Here is a 12,263-nt window from a genome sequence, read left to right on the forward strand (position 1 = left end):
ACAAACTACAGCAACAGCACACTGATCGTCACATGCGAGCATGGAAAACAAAACAACAGAAACAGCATCGCTGGCACTGTGATCTGTCGGGGAAATCACAACACATTTTCAGCACGCTGTAAAGTCCGTGTCGTGTGTAAGTCACTCAATGTCTTGCAAAGTCCGTGTCACACACGCACGCACGCACGCACGCACGCACGCACACACACACACACACACACACACACACACACACACACACACACACACACACACACACACACACACACACGCGTACACACACACGTGCTGGGCTTGCCGTGACTGACCGTCTTTGTATCCGAGACCAAGGCTTTGCCAACAAAAATTAAGAGACTGAACAATGACGCTACGAACATAATTATGACGAATGACATGACGTCAAAACTGAAGAGGTGCTGAGACAGATGAAGCAAAGTTTCGACAGCCCAGACAGGAAGGGTCCTCGATAGCTCAAAGGAAATATAATTTTTTCCGCTGTTTTTAACGACTCCTTTTAAGTTTGCTTTTTTAAAAATACCCTATGACACGACTCAAGTGGCAAAGAACATACCCTGCAATTCCCGTCTCAGTCGGTGAAGCCGTTTCGGAGGCTTTTGTCATCATACAAGTATGAGTTATTTCTAATATGCTGACTGTTGGCAAATGATAACAGCTATGTCGAAAAAAATATATCAAGCATGAGCCTGCAGGCGAATGCTGATATTGTTTGTGAGACATGTCTGTTATCATTTGCTAACAGTCAGCATATTATAAATAACGGTTTTATTACCGTTTATTTCGACCAAAAGAAATTTTGAAGCGACCCTGCGAATTAGACAGAACAGCCGCAATGGGAACTTGAGTGCTTCTACCTGATTATTCCTGTCAGTCAAAGAATTCTTGTGATCTGGCTCAGCCAATCAGTCACATACCTGACGTGATGAATATTCACAGGTCAAATGCGTTTGACACACAACACTCTCACAAGATAAACCATGTTGAACATGCGTTTCGGTTGCTTCGGTTTTTTCTTGTTGAGCAGAGAGCGACAGATTTAGGAAATCTGCTTTTGTCCGCTGTTTATAACGACTCCTTTTAAAGGTATTGAACTTGTCAAAGCCAGGTGCACGGAGCCCCTGGGGCTTTTAGTCATACCTCAGGCAGCTATCCGTTAGAAGAACTACCAAGTTTCATTGACTTGCACCCAAAGAGTCAAGAACTGCGATTTTTTTACGAATTAATTTCGTACTCGGACCCGGCTGGTCTTGACCTATTTTTGGATCTAAATTTACATCAGGTAGATCACCACATCATGCACACAAAGACACGTCACTAGCAAACTATGTCAGACATCATCATGAGTTTGTGTAAAACAAAATGGAGGCCGCAATCACTCAGTTGAATCGAACTCCGACCAAACACCACGTAATAACTAGGTTAATTTATGCACTCGCGTAAACAAGAAACTGTCGTCGAGATTCACAGATGTCGTCGTTGGCTAGTTTTGGGTTTGTTTTACTACCATAGGAGGATTTTTGAACTGTAAATGCACTCAGCTGCAACAAAAACGCAAAACGAAGGCTGTGAGCTGCACTGTGCCTTTAAGTTTGCTTTTTTCAAAATACCCTATTACACGACTCGAGTGGCAAAGAACATACCCTGCAATTCCCGTCTCAGTCGGCGAAGCCGTTTCGGAGGCTTTTGTCATCATAGCCACTGACAGTATGAGTTATTTCTAACGACTGTTTAATAGCAAATTCTGACAGACGTGTCGAGAAAAAATATATCAAGATGAAATTGTTGTAAAATCGATTTCGGAGATATAATTTTGATAATAATGTTCATATTTTTAATGTTCAGAGCTTGCCCGAATATAACATATCTATATGCTTTTAGAATTAAAAAGCAATGAAGAACAAGATGAAATTATTTTTGGATCGTTTTTATGAGAGAAAAAAAAAATGTTTATAAATTGACCAGCATTATCGGATTTCGTCTATTAACTGAAGTTGACAAACATTATAAGATGTTTGATGGGTTGTTGACAGACCAGCTTTTTTGTCGTCCGAAGGGGAGCATATCGTCTTTTGTTTCATATTATTTTATTGACCAAGGCCGAAGGCCGCGGTCAATAAATATAAAACAAAAGTCGATAATGCCCCCCGAGGACCGACAAAAAAATCTGGTCTGACAACAAACCACCAAACATCGTTTTTGTCATCATTTTGGTTGTGAGAAAATAAGATCACAATCAACACAGGGAGCCATGCTTTGAAACACGGGTTCCGTTCTGATAACCACACGAGTTCCGTGCGGATAACCACTGGCAATCAAAGCTGGCGTGTGAAAGCAACTTTCTGTATTTTTGAGTTCATAAAATGTTGGGATGAATATGTCAGGTTTGAGGATGCACAGTTCTGTTTGTTCATCTCGGTATTCCACTCCCTCGGCTTTTAGTTGTGAGTATTAAGCTTTGTAATCGAATGTGGAAGCTACGTTGCGTCAAAGGTCACAGAAGATTTGCATCGTACAGCGAAGGAACGAATCGCGATCTTGTTTCCGACTCAGTACCTCTTTGTTTTTCATTTGACCTGTCAATCTGGTTGGTCGGCTTTGTGAGATGTTTGCATATCTTGTTGCTATTTTCTTTGCTTTTATCATTATTTCTTATCATGTCTGTGCTTCGTTTATCGATACAACTTCTTGTGCACGGGTCAAAATGTGTGTCAGTGTCAGGGGTCAATTGGTTTGACTTTAACTTGACGTTCGTGTTTCTCACACAAAGATACACGCACTCCATGACTTTGTAAGAAGACATAGGCCTAACATATCGGTAGGTTTCATTTGTTTGTGATGAATTTATTGAAGTAGTTTTGTTTTTTTGTTTACTTTTGCCAGTTGGTTTTTGGAACTTTGCAAAGCAGTGTCGTGTCGTCTTTTTAGGTCTGGGGAAACGCCAATGAAAAGAGCCGAAGAATCCTCGAGCGTTTCTATTGGGTTTGCTTTTGATTATCCATGTAATAGGGCTTCCTGCAACTATGGTAACTGGGGATTTATTCCCCGGGGAATATGAGATTTATTTCCCAGGTGCTTGTGAATGAAAACTCGTGAAAATGATGACAAATATTTTTGACACAGACAAGGCCGACAGGCTGTCCAACTGCACGGCCTCAATAAACCTTGCAGCCCCAGACAGGAAGGACTGGACAGTGAAAGCGTCGTGTGACGTGGAGAAGATGTACGCTTCTGATGGAAACTACAGCTGTTACTGGATTGTGACTAATGGAAATGGGGTACTGAACACAAACACACGTATGCACAAACGCACACTCGCACACTTACGCACGCACGCACGCACTCACGCACGCACGCACACACACACACACACACACACACACACACACGAACGCACGCACGCACACACACACACACACACACACACACACACTACACACACACACACACACACACACACGAGTACGATAATCCAGAATAAAAAGGCCGACTATATTGCAGACTGAAACGCAAAAAAAGGGATCGCTTTCCACAGAAAGTTTTGTGGCGAACACAACCGCATACGTAAGAGGAACGTGTTGGACTCGCAATCTACCGATGCCCACAGTCGCAGGAACCTACAATTACGATGTGATTGTCAACCCCGGAAACACACGGTTGACTGGAACACGCCTTGAAATAAGTAATTAACCGTGTGTCGTGTGTGGGGCTGTATGTGTGTGTGTGGGGGGGGGCTGTATGTGTGTGTGTGGCTGTATGTGTGTGTGTGTGGGGGGCTGTATGTGTGTGTGTGGGTCGGGATGTATGTGTGTGGGGGCCCGGGGGATTGTGTGGTGTATGGAGGGGGTGAAGGGGGTGGGGTTGTTCTGGGTAGGTGTATGCGTGTGTTTATTTGTGTCCGTGTCTGATGGTGTGGTTGTTTGCGTGTTTGTGAGCTTGTGTGTGTGTATGTGTGTGTGTGTGTGTGTGTGCGTGCGTGTGTGTGTGTGTGTGTGTGCGTGGGTGTGTGTGTGTGTATGTGTGTGTGAGAGTGAGTGTTTGTGTGTGTGTGTGTGTGTGTGTGTTTGTATGTGTGTGTGTATGTATGTGTGTGTGAGTGTTTGTATGTGTAGGTAAGTGTGTATGTGTGTTGGTGTGTGTGTGTTGGTGTGCGTGTTTATTTTAAGCACGCATTATTGCATTATTCTTCAATAATTGATTTTGTGTTTGTGCTGCTGAAGACTGTGCTTAGCCTTGTTGCTATGATAGTTTTAAGTTGCATGTCTGTGTCTGGTTTTAATGATTGGAATTGAAAAGCGCGTGGAGCTGTTATCAGAACTTGCGTTATAAAAAAGTTAGCTTGCCCTGCCGGTTTGATTGCATCCCACAGTCATGGGACAAACAGGCAGACTCTCTTGCCTAGTCAGTCTACGGAAAATGGCACCATAACCAAGGATTTATTGCTAAAGAATTTCTGTTTTCAGATTCATGTTCTGCTATGTTTGTAGTATGTCTGGTCAAAAATCGAGAAAAATATGATTATTTAAAAAAAAGTTATCAAGTGTGTTTGTCAGTGTGTATTTTGTCACAAAGCGATTCTACGTTTTTTACATTGGGACAGTCATGGGACAAACAGGCAGACTCTCGAGATTAGTGCGTAAAGCGCCGGACAAGACTTATTTTTGGTTGTTAATAAGTCGCGTGAAGCGATATACAAACATGTAGTCAAGCTGTCGGCATCAAAGTTACAGATCAACAACAAAAACAGTCATCGCCAATCAACACGGGTCACACTCGTCTCCGCGTAGCGCGAGAACGCAGTACCTACTTAAAGGCACAGTAAGCCTCCCGTAAACCATCAAAAAGATACTGTCAGGCTTTTACACACAGTACAAACACCCTTTCATTTAAACACTCACCGCTTGAGAACATCCTAGGTGCCCTCCGTAAAGAGCGAGCAATTTTCAAAGAATTTGTTTTTGCGTGGTTTATCTTACCCCTGAGCCATCGTGAACCCGTGTGTACCAGTTTCCCTTTTTCACAATGCAGTCGTCAGTTAGTAATTAATTTGAATGCGACTCGCTGTGAGCTTATCTGCAATAGCACGTTATTATGTACCTCTGACTATGCACGAAACAAACGGCTGTGGTTCAAAAGAACTCTCGCGATGGCTTTTGACTGTTCAGAGGAACTGGCGATAGACATAACCCGTCGTCTGCTACGAGAACCACGACCTTGCGTGACCCTGCTTCCGGGCGTTTCTTTTTTCAACTCAACTCAACTCAACTCAAATTTTATTGGCTTCAATTTTCATAGAAGAATTTGTCTTGCGCTTGGGAGAAAGTAAGAGTATAACATATAAAAACAGCATTCATATCACATTTCATGTATCACACACAGTAATCACTAGTATAAGCCTACAATTATCACATTTGTACCTGTATCTTACATGCAAATAAATAGTATCACATTTCCACGTATCACACACAATATATACATTACATAACAAACTTTCAAAACTTCGAATTGTTCTGATCTTGTCTTGATGAAAAAAGAATTCTTTTATGATCTAAGAATGTTTGTGTAACAAGCTGTCAATTTATTATTTAGATTTTGAAATTTAGGTCTAGCGCCAAAACGCACCACGGTCCGATTGTCTTTGAGACAATCCGCAAAAGTAATTCTTTGAACATTGCTCGCTCTTTACGTAGGGCACCTAGGATGTTCCCGTTTGGTGAGCGTTCAAATGGAAGGGTGTTTGTACTGTGTGTAAAAGCCTGACAGTATCTGTGATGGTTTACGGGAGGCGTACTGTGCCTTTAAGATTTTGATTTTTTAAAACTACAATTGTGAATCCAAATAAATATTGTTCCAGAATAAACCTCCACGGGACACACGCCTGGTGAACTCTCCTGGACAAACGCAATGGATATCTGACCCGACATTCTGAAGTAACAACAGCAGGACGAGATTGTCTCTTTGGCTGGACGTTATCAATAATAAATTATTGTCAATGCAAGCAGACGAGATGGCTCTCCTATTTGTGTTTGTTTGTTAGTGTGTTCAAATTGTTTTTTTTTAAAGAGATCGTATTACGTTATTTGAAAGGCCAAACGACTAGTATAAAACTCTCTATTTAGAAGCTATATTAAAGGCACAGTAAGCCTTTTATTTCATTTTTGATTGACAGATGAGCCAGTTGGAGAGAGGAAGGGGAGGCTTTCACACACACACACACGCCCCTACTCAAACACATAATTGAATTCAAAACCTTTACTGTCAATGTTCATGCATGCATACATACAACATACACTGTGATCCAGAGAATGTGTACCATCACAACAGCTTCTGATTATATTTAGACTTCTCATATAACACAACACATCTCATTACTCAGGTGAGTCAAAAAGGTACACACAAAACCAAACAAACAATTAGTAAGACAGTATCAGTTACCACACAGTAATTAGGGGAAGGGCCCCTAATATGGACCACTTTTTGTTTATTGCTGATAACTAGCTTGTTTTCTTGCGAAGAAGTTTCATTTTGTGGTTGGTAGTCCTTCTCTCTTAGTTTAACCGTTAGGCCTAATTAGAGTGAAATAGCTTTGATAGACCTTCAGCAAAAATTAAATACAGAAAAAATCACAAATGGTCCATATTAGGAGCCTGGGCGCCCAATATGGACCAGTGAAGCGGCCTTCACAAATCACTGTAAAAAGCCCCCCATACTTCAAAATAACATGATACAACTTAGTGTGCAAGTCAGACTAATTCAAATATGCTTTAGATTTAGCTGTTTCGGGTTGATGAGAGCATTATTTGAAGCACACCAGGAAACTGAAGAAGCTTATCAAAAACAGAGTGAAAATAAGTGAAATTATCAACTTCCACAAAAAAAAGACTATTTGTTATATTTTTTTGAAATCTCGAGGGCTAGTTATAGGTTATTTTCAGCAAGCTTCTTAATGAATTAATTAAAATTGCCTTTAGTTTTTATTTTCTTCGATTTGTTGAAGGTGGTCCATATTAGGGGACTCACACATACTTTGAGGTTTTGCTATTATTTTTTGTTTGCAGTAGAAACTCGGGGTACACACTGTTAAAATGTAACAAATACTGTCTTAGCTGTCATATATAGCCATTTTTGTGTTATGAAAGCTTTGGTTGTGGACAGAAACGAGTCCGTTTTAGGCGGCAAATTTAGAGTGAACGCTGCCAAAAGTGAAAAAAAGCGAAAAAGCCTAACGGTTTTCAGGTTTGTGTTTCTGCAACTGTTTTGACATGTGCAACTTATCCAGAGAGGGTGAATACAGCGAATGAAATTGCTTTGAGCGCTCAAGCGCCGTTAGTTTGTCAGAACAGGAGGTGGTCCATATTAGGAGCCGGTCCATATTAGGAGCCTTTCCCCTACAAACAGAAAGAAGGATTATAGCCTGTTCTTCATTCTGAATGTTTAACTTGTATTGTAATATTGGATAAAAGATTAAATCACTGTTTAAAGGCCCACTCCGCGCCGTGAAATCAGTTTGCCTCACTGCCTCAGATCTGGTCAGGATTGTACATGGGATAAGACCATCCCTCCACTTGGTCACATACCTTTTACATGGGATAAGACCATCCCTCCACTTGGTCACATACCTTTTACATGGGATAAGACCATCCCTCCACTTGGTCACATACCTTTTACATGGGATAAGACCATCCCTCCACTTGGTCACATACCTTTTACATGGGATAAGACCATCCCTCCACTTGGTCACATACCTTTTACATGGGATAAGACCATCCCTCCACTTGGTCACATACCTTTTACATGGGATAAGACCATCCCTCCACTTGGTCACATACCTTTTACATGGGATAAGACCATCCCTCCACTTGGTCACATACCTTTTACATGGGATAAGACCATCCCTCCACTTGGTCACATACCCAAAATGAATAGCATGGGCGCTCTCGGTGCACAGTGGTATTTCAATACAGATTTAATTTCGTAAAAGGCACCCGTGCCTTTTCCGGAAATTTATTTATAAACAAGAAGAGCAAACGCTCGATCGAGTCACTTTCGCAGTTCTGAATATTATATGAGGCATCAGATGGACAGGAAGAAATTGCTATTCACAACACAATGAGTCACGTTCACATAAAATTTGAGCCCGGTCACTTTTATAGTTTCCGAGAAAAGCCCAACGTTAAGTTGTGTGTTGCCGAACAGAAAAGGCTAGTTATCTCCCTTGTTTTTCTGATAACGTTCGTAAAAGGCTACAGATGTAAATACTTTGATGTAAAGAATAATCCTACAAAGTTTCAATCACATCCGATGAACTTTGTCAAAGATATAAAATGTCTAATTTTTCCTTTGACGCTGACCTGTGACCTTGAAAAAGGTCAAAGGTCAACGAAACCATCGTTAAAGTGTAGAGGTCATTGGAGGTCACGACTAAACAAAATATGAGCCCGATCGCTTTGATAGTTTCCGAGAAAAGTCCAACGTTAAGGTGGTGTCTACGGACGGCCGGCCGGACGGCCGGCCGGACGGACAGCCGGCCTGCCGGACAGACTAACACTGACCGATTACATAGAGTCACATTTTCTCAAGTGACTCAAAAATTCCAACTCATCCGCCGTCGAGCTTTCTGTTTTCACGGGTAGGCCTTTAAAACAAGAGGAAGGAGGAACACTTCATAGACTGAAACACGTTCCCTGAACGAGTTTGAGGTGAAACTATTCGTTGGAATTTGACTTGCCATTCAACCCCAGATTGTAAATCAAATTAAATGTATCGGACATCTATGTGGATCTAACAGCGTGTATAATGCTGGTGAGAAAATGCACATCAACATGCTGAACAGTTTAAAATACATGGGACCCCCATTTTATCCCCCTCCCCGGGGTGTTGCAGGTAGCTCTGTTTCCTCCGTGGGGATGAAGCTACCAGGGGAAGGGATTGTGTTGGAGGTGCGGGTAGAGGGGTAGCCCTTCCGGTGCTCCCCCTTGGACCTCCCTAGTCTAGGACCCTGGGTCTTCGCGAGGTGGCCATTGTGGCGTAATCCCTCCGGACTAGCATAACGTTTCCCTATCCCACAAGACCGACCATGCGTGGTTTGTTTGTTTGTTTATTTGTTGCTTAACGTCCAGCCGACTACGCAGAGCCATATCAGGACGAGGAAGGTGGGGATGAAGGGGGCCACTTGTCAAGCAATTCCTGTTTACAAATACCGTGCGTGGTCTATGACCACATCCTCTACGAGGTGACCCTATCAACTAGGCAGCGCAAGCCCCAAGGCGAAACACGGCGGATCTAGAGGAGAGAACCTGAGCTGAGCTGCCATGAAGACGGAGCATGTTGGCTGAGGACAGCGGGCAGACCTTCTGTGCCGACACCCATCTACAGGAGAAAACCAGGCATGCACGCATCAAACCCAACATGGCCATCCACCTCCCCCCCAAAAAAATTTAAGACTTCCCGCTTTTTAAGACCTTGCTTGTTTTGTTCATACCCTCTGCAAATGAACCTCCATTGCAAGACTTTTCTTTTTTAGATTTTTAATTTTGGGAGGTCTTTAAAAAAAGAGTTCTTCTGTACACGTGTGTGTGGGAGGGGAGGGGGGTGGTGGGGGTGGGTAAACATGCTAAGAATTAAGTCGATGTACTTCTTCACAGGTAAAGGTCGATACCTGTAGGGTGTAACATTGGTCAGTTTCAAGGAAAGACAGGGCAAAGCATGCACATCACATCACAGGGCGGGACCAACTGAGTTGTAAGGGGGGGGGTTTCCTCCTTTTTTGGGGGGGCAAATCAGCGAAGTGGCGAACTAGGGGGGTCCGGGGGCATGCTCCCCCGGAAAATTTTTGAAAAACGGTTAAAATCTGTGCAATCTGGTGCATTCTGGGCCTTGTTTTGAGGGTTAAGAGCAGCATTGTTTTGGTGCTAAAACTAGTAAAAAACAAGTCGCGTAAGGCGAAAATACAATATTTAGTCAAGTAGCTGCCATTTTTCAGCAAGACCGTATACTCGTAGCATCGTCAGTCCACCGCTCATGGCAAAGGCAGTGAAATTGACAAGAAGAGCGGGGTAGTAGTTGCGCTAAGAAGGATAGCACGCTTTTCTGTACCTCTCTTTGTTTTAACTTTCTGAGCGTGTTTTTAATCCAAACATATCATATCTATATGTTTTTGGAATCAGGAACCGACAAGGAATAAGATGAAAGTGTTTTTAAATTGATTTGGAAAATTTAATTTTGAATTTTTTTTTTATATATTTAATTTTCAGAGCTTGTTTTTAATCCGAATATAACATATTTATATGTTTTTGGAATCAGCAAATGATGGAAAATAAGATAAACGTAAATTTGAATCGTTTTATAAATTTTTATTTTTTTTTACAATTTTCCGATTTTTAATGACCAAAGTCATTAATTAATTTTTAAGCCACCAAGCTGAAATGCAATACCGAACCCCGGGCTTCGTCGAAGAATACTTGACCAAAATTTGAACCAATTTGGTTGAAAAATGAGGGCGTGACAGTGCCGCCTCAACTTTCACGAAAAGCCGGATATGACGTCATCAAAGACATTTATCAAAAAAATGAAAAAAACGTTCGGGGATTTCATACCCAGGAACTCTCATGTCAAATTTCATAAAGATCGGTCCAGTAGTTTAGTCTGAATCGCTCTACACACACACACATACACACACACACACACACACACATACACCACGACCCTCGTCTCGATTCCCCCCTCTACGTTAAAATATTTAGTCAAAACTTGACTAAATATAAAAACTAAAAAAACTCAAAGCAAGGTACATGCTTTTTCCAGGGGTGGGGTTCCGGAACCCCTGGAACCCCCCCCCCACCCCCCCCCCCCCCCCCTGGGTCCGGCCCTGCATCACATCACATCACATCGCATAGGTTTTCTTCAAAGATGAACAGACTTTCTTTATTTGGTGTTTAACGTCGTTTTCAACCAAGAATGTTATATCGCGACGGGGAAAGGGGGGAGATGGGATAGAGCCACTTGTCAAATGTTTCTTGTTCACAAAAGCACTAATCAAAAATTTGCTCCAGGGGCTTGCAACGTAGTACAATATTAACAGCTATTGTGTTTTCAGCGTAGCAATAGGGCCCGATATTTAGACGAGACAAGTATAATGCCGACGAGTCGAAGACGAGTCGCATTATACTTGTTCGAGTCTAAATATCGGACCCTATTGCTACGTTGAAAACACAATAGCGTTTATATAGCTATTCTGACATTAAATTCTGTGTTAGAATCATGTTTTTGTCAGCGACAAGTACCAGAATGGTCCATGTCGTTGATTGCAGACGACGGTTCCCTTTCCGCATGAAGCCACGGAAATAACCGAACATTGAAAAAACCCCGGACATGTATTACGGAGAAAACTCGAGATAACCGGATGCTTAGCATTACGTCTATATGTTAGCAATCATATGACGTCATGACGTATCATGCTTGCCTACGTAGATTGTATGTTCGAAAGTCTGACTTCTGTTGGGAATTCGCGTGGTGAAGACAGCGGTAAATCTGTAGATGATAAGAGAACAAAGATTGTCTCAGAAGAAACGACGAAATGTTTCAGACCGGTAACTTCATTTCAACATTGCACTATACAATGGACGTTCTATGTGACAGGAGAGTTTGCTGATTTTGTGTTAAACATTGGAGAGATCGTCTGCTAGAATCCGAGATAGGTCGCTTCAGATTGCAGCTTCTGGAAATTTGCAAGGTTTGTTGCCTGTTAAAGAACTGGATTTTACACGTAATGTATGTCATGTACAGTAAGCAACAACAAAAACACACACAAAGCAAATGGCATCGTCTGTCGACTAGTCACAGAGTGACAGAAACAAACCTGGCGAGGTATGCGTGTACTTTATACACGTGGAAGAAACCGGAACCATGCGTCTTTGTTATTGCCGATATCGTTTGGATATCGGCAAAAATGGCCAACTTTCGTAGCGTTATGCTTTGATGATCGGAAAAGGGATGTGTGAGACCATCCAATCACAGCCCTCGAATTCCCCCACGTGTCCATCAGAATAGCTATATATACATGTATTACCTTACTGGGAGAATGCAAGTTTCCAGTACAAAGGACTTAACATTTCTTACATACATGTACTGCTTGACTAAAATCTTTACAAAAATTGACTATATTCTATACAAGAAACACTTAACAAGGGTAAAAGGAGAAACAGAATCCGTTAGTCGCCTCTTACGACATGGTGGGGAGCATCGGGTAA

The 12,263-nt window shown here is 42.0% G+C and overlaps 1 protein-coding gene and 1 long non-coding RNA gene across 2 annotated transcripts in view; one reads left to right on the plus strand and one right to left on the minus strand.

Annotated features, from left to right (window-relative positions):
* Positions 1 to 6,018, plus strand: part of LOC138974701 (low-density lipoprotein receptor-related protein 1B-like) — an 82,499-nt gene extending 76,481 nt beyond the window's left edge. The window contains exons 18-21 of the mRNA XM_070347422.1: positions 1 to 136; positions 3,139 to 3,293; positions 3,517 to 3,697; positions 5,870 to 6,018. The exon at positions 1 to 136 is cut by the window's left edge and continues 203 nt beyond it. Coding sequence (XP_070203523.1) covers positions 1 to 136; positions 3,139 to 3,293; positions 3,517 to 3,697; positions 5,870 to 5,874 — 477 coding nt within the window. The 3' untranslated portion in view covers positions 5,875 to 6,018. The remainder of the gene's footprint in view (positions 137 to 3,138; positions 3,294 to 3,516; positions 3,698 to 5,869) is intronic.
* A 234-nt stretch (positions 6,019 to 6,252) lies between these two features.
* On the minus strand, positions 6,253 to 10,865 carry LOC138973758 (uncharacterized). Its single transcript, XR_011458143.1, has 2 exons — positions 7,929 to 10,865; positions 6,253 to 7,592 (listed from the first exon to the last, which is right to left on the minus strand). It is a non-coding gene; the product is annotated as an uncharacterized lncRNA (long non-coding RNA).
* Between the last annotated feature and the right edge of the window lie 1,398 nt (positions 10,866 to 12,263).

This window comes from Littorina saxatilis, linkage group LG8 (genome assembly GCF_037325665.1).
Source record: "Littorina saxatilis isolate snail1 linkage group LG8, US_GU_Lsax_2.0, whole genome shotgun sequence".
NCBI lineage: Eukaryota > Metazoa > Mollusca > Gastropoda > Littorinimorpha > Littorinidae > Littorina > Littorina saxatilis.